At 45.8% G+C, this 24,385-nt stretch overlaps 1 protein-coding gene across 1 annotated transcript in view; it reads right to left on the reverse strand.

Annotated features, from left to right (window-relative positions):
* Window positions 1–20,573, reverse strand: part of LOC144538406 (rho guanine nucleotide exchange factor TIAM2-like) — a gene marked incomplete at its 3' end in the record, with an annotated part of 21,636 nt that extends 1,063 nt beyond the window's left edge. The window contains exons 1-7 of the mRNA XM_078282439.1: window positions 20,394–20,573; window positions 15,143–16,414; window positions 12,128–12,665; window positions 11,404–11,579; window positions 8,736–8,960; window positions 5,702–5,887; window positions 4,911–5,057 (exon numbers count right to left, since the gene is read on the reverse strand). Coding sequence (XP_078138565.1) covers window positions 4,911–5,057; window positions 5,702–5,887; window positions 8,736–8,960; window positions 11,404–11,579; window positions 12,128–12,665; window positions 15,143–16,414; window positions 20,394–20,573 — 2,724 coding nt within the window. The remainder of the gene's footprint in view (window positions 1–4,910; window positions 5,058–5,701; window positions 5,888–8,735; window positions 8,961–11,403; window positions 11,580–12,127; window positions 12,666–15,142; window positions 16,415–20,393) is intronic.
* Window positions 20,574–24,385: the final 3,812 nt, after the last annotated feature.

The following is a 24,385-nucleotide window of genomic DNA, read 5'->3' on the forward strand; positions in this document are numbered from 1 at the left end:
CTCCTCCTCCCTCCTCCTCCTCCTCCTCCTCTTCCTCCTCCTCCTCTTTTCTCTCCTCTACAGAGGGATTAGCAGCACCTGGGCTTGACTAAACACTGAGGGCAGCAGACCCCAGATCAGATTAGAAAGTAGAAGTATTGCAGTCAGCAGCAGAATATATTATGGTGCATTCATGCTACAAATGCAAATAATTTCAAATGACACACAGCTGGTTGTAAATTCCTCTGGTGAACACTGCAGGGAGGCAGCAGAGTCTCCATCAGACAGGATTAGTTTGACCAGAACAAAAATATAAATATCTTAATAAGAAGCCACAATTTTGCACGGTGCATTCAAGCTAAAATGCAAATAATTTGAAATTACACAGATCAGATATGAATCTGTTAGATAAACACTGACTCTGGATCAGACAAGACTTCTATTTGAAGAAAATAGAAGTGTTGCCGTCAGCAGCAGAATATTCATGGTGCATTTCAAGCTAAAAATGCAAATATTTCCAAATGACATGCAGCTGGTTGTAAATTCCTTAGGTAAACACTGCAAGCAGCAGATTCTCAATCAGACTTGATTCGTTTGGACCAAAAAAAAAGTACAGAAACAAGCAGTGCCATATGCATGGAGCACTGAAGCTAAAAATGCAAATAATTGGAAATTACACAGGATCGGATGTAAATTCCTTAGATAAACACTGCAGGCAGCAGAGTCGAATCAAACATGATTCGTTTGACCAAAAATATAAGAATCGTAATAAGAAGCACAATTTGCACGGTGCATTCAAGCTAAAATGCAAATAATTTGAAATTACACAGATCAGATATGAATCTGTTGGATAAACACTGAGCGCTACAGACTCTGGATCAGATTGGATCAGTTTGACCAAAAAACTTCAGTCAGTAGCAGAACATGCAAATAATTTCAAATGACACAAGACTGGCTGTGAGTTCCTCAGGTGAACACAGCTGCACCAGACTGCAGTCAGACAGGATTAGTTTGACCAGGAAAAGTGAAGCGTTGCAGTCAGCAGCAGAACATGCAAGGTGCATCATGCTAGAATGAAAATAATTAAAAAATGACACAAGACTGGCTGTGAATTCCTCAGATAAACACTGAACACAGCAGACTCCAGATCAGACAGGATTAGAAGTAATTAGGAGAATGTGCACAGTGAAGATCGAATACGAACACGAATAGAAATTCCTTAGATTGACAAAAAACAATACCATAAACAGCTAAATATCCATGGACCATTCATGCTAAAAATTTGAATAATTTAAAATCACACAAGATTGGATGTGAATTATTTGGGCAAACAATGAAGACTCTGGATCAGATGTGATTAGTTTGACCAAAAAAATGGCAATAAAAATGTGCCAAACTTTCAAGACTTTCAAATACTTCCCTGTGATTGTCTAAACCTCCTCACGCTTGTATTAGTCTACACAGCAAACTCCACCCATCTGGCACCGAAGTATGATAAAACAAACCATACATGGTGTTTGAGCAGGGTGTGTGATGGGTTATCGATGCAGTGTGAAGGGAAACTGTACCTCAGAGCTGCAGACGGCGGCCTGGGGACCAGACGCTGCGACGGTCTGACTCTCCAAAACCTGAGAGAGAGAGAGGGAGAGAGAGAGAGAGAGAGAGAGAGGGGGGGGGGGGGGGGGGGGGGGGAGAGAAAGAGAGAGAGAGGGAGAGAGAGAGAGAGAGACACAGAGAGAGAGAGGGAGAGAGAGGGAGAGAGAGAGGGAGAAAGAGAGGGAGAGAGAGGGAGAGAGAGAGAGAGAGAGAGACACAGAGAGAGAGAGAGAGAGAACACACACCCAGTCAGAGAAGTGACTCAGGACCGAACTAAAAATACCACCTCGGAGTCTATATTTACACTTAATTAAAAACTTATCTGTCGAAAAAACAACAACCAAAGACTCTCTGATACTAATTCCGTTCCACATGGAAACCAAAATTAGCCCAGAGGAATCATGGGAGAAATGAGGGGTTTGGCCCGGCTGAAATTACAGGCTGCGGGAGACGGAGGGAGACGGAGGGAGAGCAGAGCGGTAATCAGACCGGAGGAGACGGAGACAGTCTCCAGTCTGTCAGACAGCCAGAGGACCACCAGCAGGACTGCAGGTCTGACTCACTTCTGTCTCCAAACCGCTTCTTCCTCCTCTACACGCTCTGAAAATGCACGTTTTTCTTTTATTTTGCCTCCATCTTTGGTGCTAAACCAGAGACAGCATTATATATATATATAGAGAGAGAGAGACAGGGCAATCCGTAACACTAATGCTGCATTCAAGTGGTGTCGGATTTACAGTCTGAAGGAGTTTCCGACCAGGAAGTGCCACATGAACACCTGATTCTGTCACATGATCAAGTCGGACAAATCAGGATTGTAGCCCTAGTTGTGACGTCATCGCTCTTTCCAACATGGCTGAACAGAGTCGTACGAGAACGGAAGAAATTTCACACAATGAAACCGAAAATGAACCACAAGTACAAATTTAAAAGACGTGGATATTCCTTGATCACTACAGTGCTGCAGCATTCAGTTTCCTGTGGTGTTTACATTCAGAATCCACTGAAATAGCCGAAGATTTCTTGCTAGCTAGGCTATCGCTAGCTCGATTGCTAACGTTAGCCTAGAAGGCTGCCGGTGTGTGGAAACAGTTGAGGAAACAATTGTCCGACCATAAAGCACGTGAACGCGAACTACTGGGATGGCCGAGTTGTGACGTGTTTCCTGACTCTGAGAAAAGTACGACCCGACATCAGTTGAATGCTGGGTAAACATGGCAGCTCCGACAACGCAAAACGCGTCGTCAGCGTACAACTTTGTGTGCAAATCATAAAGAAAATCCACCAATCATACTTTCAGGTTTATGCAGCCGCAGATCTTTGTCATGTACGACAACTCTATGGTCAGGGTGCTGTGACCTCTGACCTCTGTACTACTGGTTGCTTGTAATGTTGCTGATCTAGGACCTGGAGCTCATTCTGCTGTTTCACACTGCGAGTCTCTCTGGAAAACAGCGTCAGCTAAAATGCCTCAAAGCCTCGATTCATCCAGGGATTCTTGAGCACAAACGCTCTTTTTCTGACAGTCACCGCATCATCGGCGCTCTCTGGAAGGAATTACAAGCTCTTTAAAGTAATGAGTCGACTCTGTACCCCCCCGAACACAACGGCAGGGACGCGTACGGTAACTGTGTGGGCTGGTGCTGGATGTTCGGTTTGACTTACACAAACCAGCTGTTTGTCCCCTGCAGAGAAAACGCAGCCTGCAGCAATTAACTCCATATGGCTTCTAGTAATGTCTGCTCCATCAGTGTTTAGACGGTCTATCTCTGGTTCAGGACGGCCGGGAAACCTCCGTCTGTCTGATCTGATCTGAGAACAGATCCGCAGTTTGCTAAACAGGACCGAGTTTACAGAGTTTCATCCGGTTGGTCTCGTCTCAAACCCAAGGAAGCTGACTGTTTAGGAAGCATTTCTAGGTAGGAGGTTGAGGTTTTCAAGCTGTAGTGCTGTCTTATTCAGGTAGGACGCATAGGAAGCATCCTTTTAAGGTTCCTTGTTGTGTAGGAAGCACACAGTGGTGCCTCAGGCGGAGCAGGACATCCCAGAACCTCTCATGAAATGTTCTCAATCTCATGAAATTTCGTGAAATGAGCACGAACTCTGAAAGGCAGATTACGTGTCGTGGATAGCAGTTATTTCAAGATTACATTCCTCCACCATGAACTGGATTCTGTGACAAAAACATGAATTGGATTCGACATTTTCACTGCTAACGGTTAAGTTTAGGAACTAAAACAACTTGGTTAAGTTTAGCGAAAGGCTTTGGTCATGGTGAAATAAGAAAGACAAAAATTTAAACTTGAGTCACAGTAGAAATCTTGTTTGTACAAGCTGGGAATTGAACCTGGGTCGTCAGAACTGAAGTCAAACTCATTTCACAAAAGATTTTATTGATCACTTCTAAGGCTTTGCATGGCTTGAACCCGAGTTATCTTTCTGAACTTTGCCACTTTTGTTTGAAAAATGCTATATAAATTAAGTTTATTAGAACAGTAGCTTTAGTTTTGTGGTTGTTACTCATTCATTTTCCCCATTACTAGATTTCCCCAACTGGTCTGGGGCTTCAAACCGGCAACCCTGCAGTCACAAGCCTTCTGCTCTAACCTTCAGACGTTAAAGTGTGCGAACTCTCTCAAAAACAGGCAGCGAGTGACGCTGAGGCTGCTGAGTGTCAACAGAGCAGCACGTGTCGGAGGGAGTGAAGAAGTGCGTTCAGCATCTGGCTTCAAAACACCGAGCCAAGAAAAACCTTCAGCAGCAGAGCGGAGCGCTGAGAGATTTATCTCCGCTGGAGCTGGGAGTTTCAGTCCGAGGCTCTCGGCGTCCCAAAATAGAACCTCTGTTTATCAAGCGGGGCCAGGGGGCTTCAGGCGCCGAGGATGATGGGACGTCAGGAGGCTGAGGCTCCTTACTAGCAGTATTAGGCTGTTATTAGTCCAAAACGATGCTCATCTTCTTACTTTCAGCTAGTGCCTTCTTCAGTGTGAAGAGGACACTTGCCGAAATGTTTGTGCATGATGTTTCTTTTGTATTTATAAAATTAAAAAAACTGCATAACATAAAACATAGAACATAAAAGGTTTGAAAAACAACTTTGAGTGCGAACCATATGTTTTCTACTGAAGATATTCTACTGTTTTTTACGCACTAAACAAAGCAAGAGTGAGCGTATCTCATAATTATGAGATGCTACTAATTAACTTCATCATAAAAAAAATAATAAAATGTGTCAGAAATGGGCTTCTATAGCTACGGAGTTGGTTTGTAACTCATACAGCCTCCTCCCACTGACGGGTGAATGCAGAGGCGGGGCGGGTGGTGCGGTGCGTTACCTGGGCGGCGGGGCGGCGGCCGTCCCGGCTGCGGCGGGTCAGGCCGTCCAGAGCCTTCAGAGACGACAGCAGGCCTCGCTTACCGCGGCTTCCTCTGGACAGAGAGCCACAGCGGCGCCGCAGCGTCGCCTCGTCCCGACTGCACACCTGAGGACAGACGTGAGCCAGAATGAGAGAAGTGACACCTACGCTTACATAATGAGCCCTGATGGACTAAAAGAGAAGACTTTTACAGACTGGATCCTCTAGATTTAAACAAATTTGAAAAGTTGTTATGTTTTCAGCCATCTGTCCGTCAGCAAGATTTCTCAAAAAGTTACAAACAGATTTAGCTGAAAATTGGTGCAGATCGCCCTCGGCCCAAAGATCAGTTGATTACATTTTGGTGGTGATCTGGATCTGGGATTTCCATTAGATGATTTTTATATTTTAGCCATAACTATTATGCTGTGTTCATGTGCTGGTGGGAAAGTTCGACATCCGGGAATTCCAATTTTTCTACACACGCTTATTCATTCATGACTTGACCTGTTTATTTGTTTTCATGGTGGCAGGGGGCTGGAGGCTGGAGCCTATCCCAGCATGCATTGGGTGGAAGGCAGGGAAACACCCTGGACCGGTCACCAGTCCATCACAGGTCTAACACAGACAGACAGACTAACAAGCTAACTCCACACAGAAAGGACCGGCAATCGAACCCCCGGCCTTCCTGCTGTGAGGCGACACTGCTAACCACTAAACCACCGTCTCTCTTTAGAGTGTAAAGTCGTGGATCTGACGGCGGGTCTCACCAGGGCGTGGAAGGAGGACACAGAGAAGACTCCCAGACGTCCCAGCATGCTCTTGGAGGGCCGGCTGGCCACGGCCAGCAGACTCTTGGGGTTGGGAAGCTCGCCGCCCTGCAGGCTGGACAGGTAGCAGCGCAGCCGGAACAGATCCAGGTTCAGTTTCTCCAGGTTCTGCTCCCACTGCTGGATCTGAGGACACAGTCAGACACGGTCATACATGGTCATACATGGTCATATGGTCATACAGGGTCTTATATGATCTTATATGGTCATACATGGTCATATATGGTCATATGGTCTTGTATGGTCTTATATGGTCATATATGATCTTATATGGTCGTATATGGTCATACAGGGTCTTATATGATCTTATATGGTCATACATGGTCATATATGGTCATACGGTCATACAGGGTCTTATATGATCTTATATGGTCTTGTATCGTCTTATATGGTCTTATATGGTCTTATATGGTCTTATATGATCTTGTATGGTCTTGTATCGTCTTATATGGTCATACATGGTCATATATAGTTGTATGTATTCATAAACAGTCATATGCAAGCGCACACACAGTCACACATGTGTATGCATTCACTCACTCACACACACACACACACACACACACAGGCATTTAAGCACACCCAGCTTTACACGCAAAGACACGCAAACAGAATCACACACATGCACACAAACACACACATAAACACACATGCTTCTGCTACTACTATTACTACTACTGCTTTGCTTTGAGTAAAGTTCAGTTCAGCTCAGCCCTCTTCTCCAGCTGTATCAGAACTGTGTTTTTGTCCTTGACCTTTCACCATGTGATGATCACCAATCAGCCTTATCTAACATCACCAGAGACGAGGAATGAGAGGAATTTCTCTTCCCCTTCTCACCCTCTCATTCCTCCTCTCTCCTCCTCTCCTCTCCTCTCTCTCCATCCTGTCCTCCCATATCTTCCTCCTCTCTTCTTCCTCCTTTCATTTCATTTCAAAGGTCTAATCACTGAGGGAACAAACAAGCTTTTCTAACTTGCTGTCGCAAAATTGTGTGGTTGCTTCCCCCTCCTCTCCTCTCCTCTCTCCCCCCTCTCTCCCCTCTCATTCCCACTCAGTTCTTCCTCTCTCGCCCTCCTCTCTCTCTCCAGGGTAAATGTGTAATTGAATGTCTAGCGGTGAGATTAGGCTGTAATCTAAAGACAGGCTGACTTCAAACGGCAGTGCTGGGATCAGTTTCACAGTTCAGAGGCAGAGAGCTGGAGATCAACCAGCTGCTCAAACCTTCACATCATTATCTACAAACTGCAATTTCTGCTTCACATTTAATGTTAGGCATTTAGCTGACGTTGTACATTTCATCGCTGTAGATATGATTCAAGCTGTTCTCTTACTTGCATGACTAAGGTGAGAAAAACTTACCAGCAACTTTCACTGTTTTACCAGCAAATTAGACTTTTAGAATAAAACAGGACCTCTAAATTATTGTTTTTCAAATCATGGGCAACAAGAGTAAGGACTTCAGATGGAAATAACAGTTATCAAATCAGCTAGCATTCTTGGGAGTAACTACAACAACTGCTTGAATTTATCAGAGAAGTTAGCTAGCTTACTAGCTAGATAGCTACTAGCTAGGCTAGATTCCGGTAGCTAACAGCCAAATATATTAGCTTAAAATGTGAAGCTATATATTCTTGAGATCCATTTGTTTCTCATACGTTTGTCAGTGGGGAATCGGTGAAATTATAAATGTTTGTCTGATGTTTGTAGGGTGTTGTGCCTCTTAGCAGGACTACTTGCTCTTCCAGGTAGAGTTTCCCACTGCGAGCGTGATGTAAGTTCAAAATGGCCGCCGTGGGAATATGGTCTACAACCTCTTGGGTCAAGATGGCACATCATTGAAAACCGCTGCTCTAAATGGCAGCTGATTACCTGCCAAAGTGGTCAAACTAGCAGCCACAGCCGAAATTGACCATCATTTGGCTGGTGGCTGGTGGCAATTTGCCACTCTGGTTGGATGAAGGGCCGGTGGTGTTTAGTGCTAAATTGGGGGGGGGTGGGGGGGGGTGTTGCTGCTGTTACCACCTCAGCATTTGGTTCATGATGTCACCCTGAACCACCTCATCTGGCTTTCCCGTTAGCGGGGACTTTTGTTGTGTGAGGAGTGGACAGGCTGCTGCTGAACATCTGGGATGAATATTAAACTCCACGTGAGATTATCTGGGACAGTTCTGCCAGCACCGCCGCGCTCAAGGCCGTCTCCGCTCGTTATGTAATGAGTTTTACCATTACAGCGAAGTTGGAGCGTACCGACCTCGCTGAGAGACTTTCCCCTGGCTCTCAGACAGTAACGCTGCCAGTGGGATGGATGGAGAGGCTGACAGCGCCATAAGATCACTTTACATTACTGGAACACACGCTGCTGCTGTCGGGAAACTGCTCCCAACTCCAACTTTGGTGATTTTTTAATGTTTTTACATGAGCTGAAGGTTTCCATGGTCCTTTGTAACTAGAGCACATCTCCTGACCCCAGCGAAACCCAGGGAGAACACCTCAAAAATAAAAGGTTTTTAATCTGAACAAAGGACTGTTTTTCTGATCTGCTGAAAAGCTGACTATAACAACAGTGATATTCAGGCAGGACTGATTCAGAAAGAAAAGATGTAACGGATTTTGTATGATTTGGACATTTAATATTTTTTCCTTCAGGTGGTGAGACAAATTTATACAATAATATGACATTTGGTGCTAAAGTGCAGCTGAATCCCCCTATCCCTGCCTTGCTCTACACATTGAGCTACAGAGGAAATTGAACCTCTAGCTCTGGCAGTAAGGTGACACCCGGCAGGTGAAGCGTCTCAGGGGCGTAAAATGTTCTGGTTTCCATTTTCACCACAGATAGTAATCACCTCAATTGGCCAATTTGACTTAATTGCTTAATTGAGCGGCTGGCGCTGGCCTTGCCTTGATCTCAGCCACACACACACCCCCCCCCCCCCCCCACACACACACACACACACACACTCCTGGTCACCTGGCTCTCGACGGCCTTCCTGTTCTTCTGCTCCCTGATGACGGACAGCTGCAGCTCGGCCATCTTCTTCATCTTGCCGTCCATGTCGATCTTGTGCAGCAGCGAGCGGCTCTGGCTGCGCAGGAGCCGCAGCGTGTCTTCCTTCCCCTGCCGCTTGGCCAGCAGCGAGGCGCTGGCCGAGTGCAGCGCCGTCACCCAGTTCTCCAGATCCGTCTGGTTGGCCGCCTGGAGGGGGGAGAGCAGAGGAGAGACAAGTCCGGTCAAGAGAAGAGGAGATACAAAGAACGCCGCACTGTCCAGGAAAAATGAAGTTGCTGGTGTCTTCGAAACCAGGGAGTTAGATGATGAAGAGAGTTTGATCATGGCCTCTAGTGCCTCTAAATGTAAAAATGCACACTTTTTGCACTGAAAAATATTAAAAAGCCTTTATTATATTGGCTTACCACCAACACATTTCGGCTAACATGCCTTCATCAGGGTACAAGTTTTACAAGTCAATATATATCGTGCCTTAAAGCTGCACTAAGCAAGGTTTTTATGTAAAAATCCATCATGTGGGTCTGCAACAGAGAAGGGTTTAGGGTTGTCCTCAGTAATTGAGACAAGATGTAGGTTTTCCCTAAATTAAATTCTCGTGTGGGAAATCTCCACACAGGAAGTGACAAATTGAAACTTAAGAACAAAACACAAAGTGTCTCATAAACAGCAGCTCCGTACAGAAAAAGCTGCACTTTTGAGTTTTCGTGTCTAAATGCTGTTTCAGAGGCTTCTCCAAGAATACAAGAATACACTTCTGGGTGAAACACTGAATACTTGGGAGTTTTTTGTGCATAAAAATGGGAAAATAATATAAAGATTCTGAATATCAGCACAAAATATCAGCTATCAGCAGCTTCAGTACAAAAATATTGGTATTGTAAAAATCGTTCAAACCCTAGAAATGATCTCATGCCACTGATTTTTCACCTGTTTTAGGAAAGAAAAAGATTTTAAGACTAAACAGAAGATGTCATGACTTGCTGTTGGGGTCTTTGTTGTTGAGATGAACATTTGTTGCAGTAATTAGCCGGGTGCTGTGACTCCCATTAAAGGACTTTTACCCTCCTTCCTCCTTTAAGTGTCTGACAAAAGCTCCTCGACACCTCGGTGCATTCGTCACCTCCCTGACCGAAACCCCCCGGGTGCCGTGGAGATGAGGCGCGGCGTCGAGTGATTTGTGCGTCTGGTAAACACACTCTAGTGCTGGATCCGCTGAGCGATACTCAGCGAATAAAAAAAAAAAAAGTGCTTTTTGAGCTTGTAAACCGCTGAGAGGAGAACATTAAAGAAACGAGTCTTTCCCTTGTTGAAGTGGAAATCACGGGTGCTGCTGCCAACAAGAAGGAGCATAATAAATTATAGGGACACAGGAGTGTGTTGCATCTGTTGTCAGGGTGCTGTGACCTCTGACCCTCAGCAGATCTAGGAGCCAAAGCTTATTGCATTCTTTGCAAGTCTGGATAAGAGCATCAGCTAAATGCCTAAAACGTCAATATAAATATACACAACTTTCTGCCTCCAGAGCAGCTCTGCCTGTGAGAAATGTTTGTAGAACTAAAACTACAATCTGCATTTTTCTTGGTGTTGCCTTTCACCCGTCTCCAGACTTCAGTGACAGTGGTTCAGTAAAGTTGGCAGTACAGACAGGATCTACCGACACCAACGTAGTTATTACCAAGCAAAACAGCCGCATAAAATACCCTAAAAAGTGCCAAAGCTCTGTGCATATTTGTGGCGGAGCCTGTGGGACCGGGCTGCACAGAAACCACAGCCTTCCACAACATTACCTCCCATTCATTCACACTATTCTGAGACAGAAATGACAGATTATTGTGGGGAAAAGCTCAGACAATCAAGAGAAAACTGAGTGGATTCTCATTTAGGAAGAATGGGACGTTCCACAGTCTTACAGTACAACTAAACACCTCTTACATGGAGTTGCATCACATGTAGTGCCCTAAACCACACATAGTGTTTAGGTGACAATTTCAAATGTCAACAAATTCACAGGACCTGTGTAATTCTCGGATACAGGAGATTAACACTGGAATTTATGCTGGCAGGTGATAAATCATGATTCAAAGTGGCTGTTGATGTTTCTGAAGCAATGAAATTACCTGAATAATAGTGAAATAGTTGGACTACAACTCAGTAAACTGTCCACAGATTAGGATTTTTTTGGACAGTGTGTTTGGATATTAAATAAAATATTCATTGTCTTCAGAGCAAAATGGCATCGTAATTATTTATCTAAGTTTTTAGACAAAAGGTAGTTTCACCCGAGCAGTGTGATTGTTCCAAAACACACACTCCAACCATGCAGATAATTCCCATAATGCACGGTTAGCCCTGCTTCACTGTATGCAATGCCAGTTCTTGTGGTAAGCTGGAAGCTAGTTAGTTAAATTGCCATCTGCTATTGGCTGATCTTTGGTACCAGGTGATGTCACCACCTGTTACTACTCTATAGAAGGTGACATCTCCTGCCAATAGCAGATGGCAATTTCAGTAGCATGCTTTTTACCATTAGATGTCTGGTTTTACACAGATTTGGGTTGGGGGTTTAGTTACTCTTTAAAGTAAAGTGTCCCTTCTATCTACTCCAGCTCTACGTCCGCCGCCCTCTGACCTGGAACAGGAAGACGTCGCCGTGTGCGTTGCTCAGACAGAAGACGTTCTCCTTCTTGGGATGCTCCGGGACGGCCTGCACGATGCTGTCGTCGGCCAGCAGGGCGTAGCGGGGGGGAGGGAGCTCCTGCTCGGCGCCGCTCTTCCCGTACGTCTCGTAAAACAGCAGGGTGCAACCTGAGCGGCGGGGGGTCAAAGGTCATGGTCATTATGAGTGAGTGGGTAAAAAATAAAGTAAAAAGCAATATTCGCAATATTTTATGTAATTTAGAAGATATAAAGTTAAACACCACAAAAAAAATCCAAACAACTTTGGAGTGGGTAACGTTTATATGGTAACAGCGACATCTCTGATTGGTGGGAACTCGCTAAAGCTTGTGGGTAATGTAGTATTTCACAAGGAACTCAGGAATAAAAGGACTTCTTAACAACAAATCTGAAATCAACTTGAGATTGGCTGATGTCTTCTAGTGGAACAGATATCGTCATTTCACAATCTGGTATCTCATGGTAAGTCGACCCTACACTGTTAAAATATTATGGCTAATAATCAAATTACCTATAGGAAAAATGAATTAGAACTTGAATTGAAACTGTATTTTGGGCTGCCAACATGCAAAGTTACCTTGTGCAGCTTTCAGAACTTAAGTGCTTTAGTATTTGAGTACTTGAGTATTTTTGGGAGTATTTCAGAGTCTTCAGTTAGTCCAGGTAGTGCAGCGTACCTTTCAGTGTGACCCAGTACTGCCTCCACTTGCGGCGGGCCACCAGCTCCAGCTTCCTGTCCTTATTCAAGGTGATGAGGGCTTTGAAGCAGAGCCATCCCGCCCTGCGCACCACGCCCTGCTCCTTCTCAAACAGGACGTCCAGCTGCTCCAGGGAGCCCAGGGAGCCGCTGCTGCTCTCGCCCGGCTCCGCCTCCCCCTCCGGCTCCTCCCCCTCCTTCTCCTCCTCCTCCTCCTCCCCGTCTCCCTCCGACGGCTCGGTCCGGTCGGCCACGCTGCAGCCCGTCTCCAGCTCCTGCATGAAGTTCTCGTAGATGTTCTGCCGCAGGACGTCGCTGATCTGGTTCTGGTGCTGGTTGTGGTTCTGGGGGCCCGGCAGGCTTCTGGAGGAACTGCAGAGGACCGACTGGATCTGGACCTGGTTCTGGTTCTGGTTCTGGAGGTGCAGAGGGTTGGAAGACCACAACGTGCTGCAGTCAGCGAACCCAGAGTTCAGGCCAGTACTGAAGACATCACTGGACTCACTGCCATACGGCTCCTGAGGAGAAACCAGGAAGGAGATTAAATTCGATTTTTAACTTCCTTGTTAGAAACAAACTGGGAGAAAGCTCGAAATTACAGGTGTGTCCTGTACAGAAGGACAGAGAGAGAAAGGAGACAGAAGGCTATCACTTTTTTTTTGCCTATTTACAATTATTAGTATTATTTTCTTTGTTCCGTCTGCATAAGTTTCCTCCAACTGGATTTCGGTGTTCCACTTGTTCAAACTGAAAGGTTTAATAAACATAAAGAAAGAGATTCACTTAACCACAATTCAGCAGCATGACTAGTTTTTCATATATTGTCAGAATCTGCTTTGTCGGCGTTCCTTTATGTGCTAGAAGTGATTTTCAGACTGTTCCTCCAGACTATGGCAGTGAATGGAGAGAGAAAAAAAAAACACAATTCTCCAGTCTCCTCTACCGGAGCAACAGATCACAGAATCACTGATTTGGGGGTTTTATCATGGAGGAAGAGACACGACCCAAGACACTACCTGAGTTACGCTTTCTATCCTTTAAAAAGAACCAGAATTTGTCTTAATTTTGTTCTATCAATCGTTTTGTAAGAGTAAACGTAACTTTTGCCAAATGTTGATGATCTGATTTCAGAACAAAACCTCTTGATAACCCCGTGATCCACGTAACAATATACAGACACACTTATTCCTCTTTCAGGTTCCTCCGGCAGGCCAGGACCCGGGACAAAGCGCTCGCTGGGATCAGATGTCCCAGGTGAAGTGGCACACTAACCCTGAATCCATTATGAATCAGTTATCATGCAGCGCTTCCTCTGACAGGAGGAAGGCACAGCGCTCCTCTTACATGTCAGACAACAGAGTCGAATGACATTTCATTATATCTCCGTCCTCCTCCTCCTCTGTTCTCTCTGTCACACTGAGTAGATTTACATGCACACAGTATTAGACATAACTGTCAGGGGAAATACGATGACCCAACTTCTTTTAAAGGGGCAATAAGTACGATCTTTACTGCCCCATAGCACAAAATGACCATAATATACTCTATGTCTGTATGTCACAACACATTTCAGCTAAGAGGGCTAGAAAGCCTCGTTCTCAAGTCAAAAAAGCCAATGACAAAGCAATATTATTACCTCTGCCAATGAAGTTGGAAGGAGGTTGTTTTTGTCTGTTTGTTAACAAGAAAAGTAAGATACCTCAAAAAGTTACAAACAGATTTGTTTGAAATCTGGTCAAGGGTTGGCCCAAGGTTTAAGGCCGAGATTAGATTAGATTAGATTTAGATTTGATTAGATTTTGGTGCTGATCTGGATCTGGGATTTCTGCCATTAGACGATGTTCCTTTTCTTAGCCACAACTATTATGCTACGTTCATGTGCTGGTGAGAAATATAGGAGGATATTGTTATTTTGGCCAGTATAGTTCTCATATTATACAGGATAAACAGTTTATACGCATCCTCACATCCTGATCACTAATGCCCTTGTACACATCAATTAAGAGCATATTGCAAATATTACCATGAAACTACACATGCAGAAAATGAGATTAAAGTGCTGACAAGCTTCAGTATTGCAGCTAATGTCAGCATATCCCAGCTTTCATCCTGAGGTTCCTCCTAGACGGGACATGAGCTCATCCTGTGACTGTAAACAGGATATGGCGTTCATCCCTGCCAAGTCTCACACATAAATACTTCAGCGCTGCAAACAATATCATCAGATTATTGATGCGTATTATGAGAAACATGAATATGATAGCTGGGATGTGGTGATATTATCCATGGACAGACCTTATCTTGTTAAAGGTTGATTAAATAAAGTCTGTATCAAGCTCTATTTCCATGGTAATATCTAACAAATTCAGTTAATTCACATATATGAGTATTTGGTTGGGATGGGAAGATACTGTACATAAAGCACAGATTATTATTATATTAAGACCTTAATCAGGATACTACTGCTACTATTATTAATATTACTACGACTGGTACTACTTGTTACTACTACTACCAGTGTTTCCTGTGTAATGTTATGCAGCTGTGGTGTTTGGAGAGATAATTCTAGTTTTGTCCCATATCTGCTGCTGTTTGGGTCTGAAGTTATGTTTCAAGTTGAGGATGTAGTGCTACAAATGTTTTTTAATCATAATAAAATCATTACTTCTAAAACATGGACAACACTTATTTTACTTTTAGATGATAGTAAAACTAAATTACAATACACATTTTTGTTTCATTTTCTCTAGCAGTGGGAACTTTAACTATTGCTACTATAATAATCACTACTACTGTTATCACTACCACTGCCACAACTCCTACATTTTATTATAATAGTGTTTCTCAAGATAGCCAAAGTCTCATCATATCATAGGTGCCGTTATATTCCATGAGCATTTTTGTTTGTAAAAAGTGTTTTCAGCTTCTCTATATATGCTGATGATGTAGGTGTTTATGTCAGTGATGTTGTAGTTGTTTTGTTGTTGTTGTTTACCTGTATCCTTCTCTTCTTCCTGCTCAGACTTCCGGTCCAGTCGCTGAGGCGTCTGATGCGGCTCTTCAGGAAGTCTTTCCGGCTGTTTCCTGCGGCGGCGGCGGCAGGCTCCGCCCTGCGGCAGGGCAGCGTGCGGGAGGAGTAGCGCTGCTCCTCGCCTCCTCCTGCGCCCTCCTCCTGGATGACGGCGTCCAGCAGCACCGAGGAGGCCGGAGAGGCCCTCTGCTGCTGCAGGGACCCGCTCTGGAGCTGGGGTGTGGTGGGGAAGCCAGCCGCCATGTTGGGGGCGGAGTACAGCTCAGCCAGTGACACGGCGGCGGGCGAACCCAGGCCGAATTCACCGGGTTCAGGCTGGAGGATCATAGAGTCCCCGATGCCGCTGTCCTCTGTGCGACCGGAGGAGCACGTGTTATATCCCGTACTGTTGTATCCGCCATTGGTGAATTCGCTGCTACCGTTGGTGTCAGCAGCGGGGAAGAGGAGGCTGGCGTTGAATCCGGGTGAGATATCCTCGATCTGGGCCGAGGAGAAGGTGTTGTACCCGCTGCTGGCGTAGCCGCCGCCGGTCTCCTCGGTGCGGGTGGAGGAGTAGGTGGTGTAGCCGCTGCTGTTATCCGCGCTCTGCCCGCAGGTGAAGACGTTGTCGGCCATCTCTACGCCGTTGCCCCACGGCGAGTCGTACCAGGAGCCCTCGGAGCTCAGCGAGCTGCCCTTGCTGGTCCGGAGGGAGGGCTCCGGGACCGCGGTGACAGTGGCGGCGGCAGGGTGGCCGGCCAGGCCCTGCGGCTCCACAGGTACGACCCTCGCATTGGTAAACTCCACCCGCATGCTGCCATCTTTGCTGAGCAGCACCTTAGGGCTGCCGCGGCTCGAGGTCCGGTCGGGGCTCCTCCGGCCACAAATACCAATCCCATTACTTTCCCCGCTGCTCTCCAGGAATCCAAAGCGATGGACACTTTTGCAGCCGACTTGCGGCCGCTCGCCTCTGATGAACCTCTGCGGAGACCCGGCTCTCAGCTTGCTGCCGGGCCCTCCTTTGGCTCCCTTGGGCGCGTGTTCGTAGTGCCAGGAGCCGTAGGGCTGGGCGGCGGCGTGCTGGGGCAGGTAGCACCTCCCCGCCCCTCTGCTCCTGCACCCCACGCCCCCCTCGCTGCCCCGCCACCAGCTGTGAGCCGACTGCACCTCCTCTTTCTTGGAGTGGAACTTGAGTGAGCAGGACTTGCCAGGAGAGACGAAGCTGCTGTGCTGACTGTCTGCGTTTCCCATTCTGATCTGGAAGAACATCAAGGCAGATGACATCATCACCACGAGACACAGGGTGGACGTAAATTAAAGCACATCAACTGCTGTTTATCTGCATGTTAACTTGGGACGCTCCATTGAAAAGCTGCATAATGCTACTAGCCTACTACTTCTACTACTACTACTACTTCTACTGCTACTTCTACTTCTACTACTGCTATTACTACTACCACTACTACTAATGCTGCTATTTCTACTACTACTACTACTAATTGTAACATAACATATTGATCCATACTTGTGTGGAATCTGATCAAAATGTCTCAGTTCAGGTTAAGGGCTTCCAATAGTCAACCAGTGTACTATTGATCAATTCTACAACAAACTGCATCATATCCATCATATCGGAGGCTGGTTCCATTTTTACCAAAAAGCCAGTATCGGCCCCAGATATCAGTCTAAGCGTCATGCAAACAACAGCAGCCTGAACAGTCTTACCAGCTGTAGTGTTTCGTCCTCAGGAGAAACTCAGCAGCTCCTTCATGCTCCTCCTGCCTCTGGAGCCGAGCTCTTCAACACTGAGCAGCTCTCTGTCGCTTTCAGCTGCTCCCTCCCTCTCTCTCTCTCTCTCTCTCTCTCTGTGTCTCTCTATGTCGCTCGCCCCTTCTCTCACACCAGCTCATCTGCTGGGGGAAACAGAGGGAAGGGGAAAGGGAGGGGCCTCGGTGAGTTCCACACAGACTTGCCTTTTGTGAGCCCGCTGTGGTCAGGATCCCCCTCCCTTCCCACCCCTACCACCCCTTCCCACCCCTACCACCCCTTCCCACCCCCCTCCCCACAACATAAACACTCACTACTCCCCCCCCCCCCCACCTCCATCCCCCCCCCCCCACCCCCCTCACTCCAAATCTCTTCCATGACGTAGCGCTGCTGAAGGGGCTTTTTAAAACCAGACCTCATTCTGTCTCCTGTTTATTTTGGTTCGCTGGAATGCCGAGCAATTTTCTCCTCATTTTCTGTCTTTCTGTGTTTTTCTTTTTTTTTTTTTTTCCGAGCTTCAATCTAAGACTATTAGGCTGAAGTCCTAGCGACATACGCTATTTTAAGCATTTTAAGCGTTAGCGATTCCATCAGGTTTGGGTTTTCAGCGAGTAAGAAAGATATGAAGACGCTGTAACTGTAAACTTTAACTCATGAAACAAAAGCAGAAGTGGAGAGACAACCGGAAGATATTACATGCATAACATCTGCCATTTGGTGGAGGCTTTTAACCACGAGTGCAAAGCTGTAATATGTGGTGACTCCAGTGGGAATCAAACCCCCAACCCTGGCAGTGCTAGTGCCTTGCTCTACCTCTTAAACTACACAATACCAGGAGGAAACACAAGGAAAGAAAAAAGCAGAAAGAGAGAGATTGAGAATGACAACAAGTCAGAGAGCTTCCATGACCATCTTCTTCCTTCCTGGTTTGTTAAAGTTGTTTATCAGTCTGGTTTCTGCTCCAGTTTGACTGAAAACTATCTATTGCAACGAATGTGTTAAACAAGTTGGAAAACACATTCGGCTATATTCCTGGAAAGTCAGCCATTTGTAAAAATCTCTGATATTCCCCAGAGAATTTTCCAGACTTTCCCTGTCTGGATACACCTTTAATAATTCCATGATATTCCATAAATATTAGAAGACCAATGGAAACTCTAAAATACCACAAATAAATCACACACATAAAATATCACACACATACACGATAGCCTACAAAACGTTTTACAAAGGACGGCATCCTCTGCAGAACGATACAGAGCTCTGCAGCCTTACTTACGTATCACAGAGCGGCTCTCATTTCCTGAGCGAGCCGGGGAGAGGTCAGAGGTCACAGTGGACTTGAGGTTCAGTGTGTTCTAACAGCCCAACCAAGGCAGAGCTACACCCATCCTGTCCCGGAGGTCAGCCACCGAGGAGGAAGAGGAGGAGGGGGGGGAGGGGAGGAGGGGGCAGAGCCAATAGCAACACAATGCACCGCCGACCCCCAAACACATCAGCGACCTTTGACCTTCTTCATTTAAACAAGACGGGAAGCGCTGAGGGGAAACCTCGACAGCTGGAACGCCCCGTCAGAGAGAGCAGGAATGAGCAACTGTTTGCTTTCTTCAGCAAACGGGGCTGAATATTATTCCTTTAATTTAGAGACTTAAGGCTATTGGCATTAGAGAAGCCGGCTTAAAGGAATAAACTGAGTTTTTGGGAGATTGTCCCATTGGTCAACTTCCCTGTTGAGTGACACCAAAATCACCCATGTGTCCCTGGTAGATCAATCCTCTGCTCCATGCTAACACTTTAGCATACACTGTGTTGAGTGATAGTAGTTTCCATGCTAACACGTTAGCATACACTGTGTTGAGTGATAGTAGTTTCCATGCTAACACTTTAGCATACACTATGTGGAGTGATTGTAGTTTCCATGCTAACACGTTAGCATACACTGTGTTGAGTGATAGCAGGCCACTAGCATTACCCAAAGTAATAAGACTGACTTTTTAGTAATAAAAAGTTGTTTTTTGGCTGTAGATTCCTAAAAAACTTGATGTAGCTGATGTAGTCAGGTTTAGTTTTGGAACTATTTCTGCATGGTAAGCAACCACGTCTTCATCCGCTGCGCAGTGATTTTTGCTATACACAGTCTCCCATCACCCACCACCTTCACTAACTATGGAAACAGGGAAAGTAGGCCCTGCTAGCTCATTATAGATACATTATTTGTAGATTTCATGTAAATTTTTACGCATCTCCAACACAAAACTGCCAGACTTAGCCACATGTCATTTAAGATGACTTACTACTTAGCTTTAGAGCTGCTGCAAGTTCACATTTTGTCACTTTTGAGATCATGCTACTATCACTCAACAGGTGTATGCTAAAGTGTTAGCATGGATACCAGAACCAATGGGACACATGGATGATTTTGGTGTCTATGTTCACATCACTTAACCGCTAAGTTGACCAACGGGACAAACTCCCAAAAACTTGGTTTATTCCTTTAAAGCCTGGAAGTTAGAGAAGTGGGTTCGTGACCAGAAGGGAAAATGTATGTGGGTTAAATAAATGAGTAACACTCTCCCCTCCCTCAATACTGCTGAAGTGCACCTGAGCAAGGCACTGAACCCCCAACTCCTCGACTGGAGCCGAGGGAAAAGAGTCCGGAGCTCAGTCAACTCACCCTGGATCAATAAAGGTTGGAAAAAATACACTGAAGAGAGAGACAGAGAGACAGAAAGAGAGAGCGAGGGAGAGTCAATTCAGGCTGAGAGAGAGAGAGAGAGAGAGTGAAGTCAATAAGAAAGAGAATCAAGTCAAGTGAGAGGGAGGAAGAGACGGGCTGTCGGGTCAAAGGTCACGTCTGGACTTGAACCTGTGATGTCACCCTTGTATCTCCAAAATGTCAACTTCTCAGAACTGAAGAAAAACAGCCTTGATGTTTATGCAGCGTTACACACGTCGCACCGCATCGTATCGCATTGAGACAGCGCAGATCTTAGTGATCTTAGTGAAGGTAACTTTTATTCTTTTTCTTTCTTTCTTTCTTTCTTTCTTTCTTTCTTTCTTTCTTTCTTTCTTTTCTGTCATTTTATTAGTTGATCATTGTGATTATTATCCTTACCCATTTTATCTTTCACTCTTTTTTAAGGTCATTGTACTAGACAAATTATGTATTTTTTGTGTTTTATGTGAAGCACGTTGAATTTGCCTTGTGTGTGAAATGTGCTGTATAAATAAAGTTTTTTTGCCTTGCCTTTAAAGAACCAGACCGGCCATTATAACAGACTTCTATATAGCATCAGCGCAGGTTGAAGTGTCTGAGCAGAAGACAGGACATTGATTCTCAGCCAATCAGTCGAACTCTGTGTATGGACCCCTCAGTCGAACTCTGTGTATGGACCCCCCCCCCCCCCCCATCCACTAGCCTATGGACCGCCCCCCCCCCACAGGCCTGTGTCGTGCTGCTTCAGCTCACTGCAGCGGGCGTGAACACTGCAGTTTGCAGGCTGCTGTCTGCTTTTGTCTTCCTGTCCCATCGGCCATCTGCCGCCTCGCAGGGGAAACCCCGTCCCAGGCGACCCCTCGCTTTCTTCAGGGACAAAGACTGCCCCGACCCCCCACCTCCACCCCCCCCAGCAGGCGTGAGGTCGGCCATATTGCGGAGGAATTCATCAGATTTGAATTGATATGCAGATGCAGAGATGCTGAGTGTGTTTGTATTGAGGAATGCCACCTGTTCCTGACGCTGACGTCAAACACGCTTTCACAACCCGCTGGTTATGAAGAGAAGCTCAGTGACATCAAATCAAAGTTTTATTTTTAGAGCACATTTCATAGAACAATGCAACGTCTACTGAACTTTCACTTTTAAACCTTATGTAGCCTCATTTTAGCCTTTTAGACGTCACACTGATCCGTCTGTCTGTCCTGTCTGTTCATTTCCACTGACAAAAGTAGAAAGTTCAACCAGCTGAACTTTTTCTGGACGGACGGATTCGTCAGCGTCCGTTCAGCCAATCAGAGGCGTTCCTGCGTTTGTTCTGTAGAAACTAGCAAACAAAGAGAAACCAGAGGAAGCCTGGTGGAGGTTTCCAGATCAGTTTCTGATTGAGTTTATACAGTAGAGTCTGTTTCTTCTGTTTTCTATCAAGCAGCTCCGTTATGAGCAAAGCTTCCTGTTCTTCTGCCTCGCTGCCATGTTGACGCTCACAACAAACCAACACACACACATCTATCAGCAATATTTCTGTTTTCTGATCAGAGGTGGGGACTCGAGTCACATGACTTGGACTCGAGTCACAGTTTGAATTGCTTGAGACTCGACTTGATGCATGAAGAGAAGACTTGAGACTTGACTTGACTTGGGTTCTGGTGACTTGGGACTTGACTCTGACTTGTACTTTGATGACTTGAAAAGGTTTCTAAAGTCTTGACTTGAGATCTTGTGTTTGTGTAAATGACTTAGATTGAAAGTGATGAGATTTGTTCCGGCAGACGACTGAATTTAAATTCTGTTTTCTGAATTTGTATGGAATGATTGAATTTATTGAAGTTGAAACTGATTATAGAAATCAAACTCATGATGCTCTTACCAAGTTTTTATCCTATTAAAACCATATTGCATTGAAAAGTCCTAGATATTTAGTTTTCTTTAAGATATTAAATTGATACTGGACTCTTGATTTGTTCTGACTTGACTTGCTGTTCTACATTTAGACTTGAGACTTGACATTAATGACATGGACTTGACTTGGTAATCTACATTTAGACTTGAGACTTGACTTAAGACTTGTGCCTGAAGACCTGAGACTGACTTGGGACTCGAGCAGAGTTGACTTGGTCACACCTCTGTTTCTGATCGATCAGTGTGGCTGCCACCTGAAACAGCTGATCAGTGTAAAACTGCTCAGTGGCTCGTGGAAGATGACGTGTTTCAAAAGTTTTCATGAGATTTTCTGGACAGTTGGATGGAAACAGACAGAGAGCATCAGCTACATGCTGTAAAACACAATGTGCCTCTCCAGTCTCCTGCTGTGATGTGTTTATAAGGACTGAACCCCGTCAGCGGCTCGGAGCGGCTCGGGGGAAACACTTGGCAGGAACACGAGGCCGAACAGAGCGACTCTGTCTGTTAATCCACCGCAGGTCAGTCACACGTCTGTCGTTAGAGTCCGGCAGCCAAAACCTCACTGATCTAAAGTCCTTAACCAGTAAGCATTTTTATAATTAATTGGTTCAGAGGGGAATTTGTATCACTGTTGCTGAAAACTATTTAAACAAGATTAATGTTTGAGTTTTCTTGTGTCGTTGCAAACGTTTCTAATGTGTCAAAAATAAAACCTACACTGGAAAAAAGTGATTTTTATCTTGGATTCAGCATTTCGAAACTATTAAAAGTACAACTGTCTGCTAATTTTGCTCATTTCAAGAAACATGCAAACATTTTTTAATCTTGTAACTTGAAATTGTTTTTATTTCAAGATTTGTTTGATTATTATTTGGTTTGGTTTTGTATTTTGTTTTAATTTTATCTTGTATTCAGACTCATCAAGGATCTTTTCAGTCAAATTATCTCACTGCACTGGTGGATAATTTTGCTGGTTTCAACAAATTTAACTGTTTTTCCCCCAAGAGAATGTTACTTTATTAGATATTTGGTTGAAACGAGGGAAATTGTCTTAATTCTTTGTTTCGTGATTATTTCATGAAAAAAGTCACACTGACACGAATTGAGTAGAACTGACTGAAATGAGCAAAATGATCTGCCAGTGCAGTGAGATAATTTTACTAAAAATATCCTGGAATAAGCCTGATAAGTCTGGATATGAGATAAAATTGCTTGCCAAGCTTGTCAACTGATATTTCCTGAAGCCAGAAAAATATTCCTGGTTGCTGTTCCTAGAGTGAGATAATTGGCTTTAAAGTGACTTTAACGCCCAATAGAAATGACTTATTAAACTTTTTTCTTCTTGCAGTGTAGTGAAGCTCTTGTCTGGAGGCTGAGCGGACGCAGGAGACAGGAGACAGGAGGCAGGAGACAGGAGACAGGAGACAGGAGACAGGAGACAGGAGGCAGGAGGCAGGAGGCAGGAGGCAGGAGACAGGAGACAGGAGACAGGAGACAGGAGGCAGGAGGCAGGAGGCAGGAGACAGGAGACAGGAGACAGGAGACAGGAGGCAGGAGGCAGGAGACAGGAGGCAGGAGACAGGAGGCAGGAGGCAGGAGGCAGGAGACAGGAGACAGGAGACAGGAGGCAGGAGGCAGGAGACAGGAGACAGGAGACAGGAGGCAGGAGGCAGGAGGCAGGAGAAAGGAGGCAGGAGACAGGAGACAGGAGACAGGAGGCAGGAGACAGGAGACAGGAGACAGGAGAAAGGAGAAAGGAGAAAGGAGAAAGGAGGCAGGAGACAGGAGACAGGAGACAGGAGGCAGGAGGCAGGAGGCAGGAGGCAGGAGGCAGGAGAGAGGAGACAGGAGGCAGGAGACAGGAGGCAGGAAGCAGGAGGCAGGAGGCAGGAGGCAGGAGGCAGGAGAGAGGAGACAGGAGGCAGGAGACAGGAGGCAGGAGGCAGGAGAAAGGAGACAGGAGAAAGGAGGCAGGAGACAGGAGAAAGGAGGCAGGAGACAGGAGACAGGAGACAGGAGGTGCAGCAGGATCCAGGCTGCAGTCTGGTAGAGGAAGAGGAAGAGGATGAGGAGGAGGAAGAGGAGGAGGAAGAGGAGGAGGAGGAGCGGAGCTGACTGGCTCTGCTGATTCAGCCTGCATGATGATCTGGAGACAGGCTACACACACACACACACACACACACACTCAGACACACGCACACACACGGGCGCACATAAGCCTACACATGCTTTCACACACAAAAATACGTTCTCTCACTTTCTCTCTCTCTTCCCTCACACACACACACACACGCTTTGTCATCACTTCGTTTTAAGGGTCACGAGCCAAAAATGTTGAGATCCGCTGCACTGGGGCAAGAGCACTTGTTGAGGGAGGGGAGAGTGTTACTCCTCTTTCTTTTTTATAATTTTTTTTGGCCTTTTTGCCTTTCTTCAATGGTCGACAGTAGAGAGAAAAGAGGAAAGACAAAGTTGCCCGGCCGGATTCAAACCGACCCGATGGAACCACCGGGACGCCCCCTCATCCACACTCCCATCCCCCCGGGTTTACCCAGCCGGGATTTGAACCTGCGTCCTTCCTCCCTGGGGCCGGCTGCCTTGCTGGAGGGCGGCGTCTCTCCTCCGCTCTCCTCCCTGCAGCTTCTCTCTCTCTCTCTCTCTCTCTCTCTCTCTCTCTTCACGTTGCCGATCGAGTCGCTGCCGACCGGCCAGGAAGACTTTCTGCTGCGGTGTGCCAGAACATTCCTCCGTTTCCAAACAGGCGTCCCGACAGGACCGAGCGCGTGTGTCGGCAGAAATGCTGTTAATTGCGGAATGATATAATATATATATGCGACGCC

The sequence above is a fragment of the Centroberyx gerrardi genome, unplaced genomic scaffold (genome assembly GCF_048128805.1).
Source record: "Centroberyx gerrardi isolate f3 unplaced genomic scaffold, fCenGer3.hap1.cur.20231027 Scaffold_152, whole genome shotgun sequence".
In the NCBI taxonomy this organism is placed as follows: Eukaryota; Metazoa; Chordata; class Actinopteri; order Beryciformes; family Berycidae; genus Centroberyx; species Centroberyx gerrardi.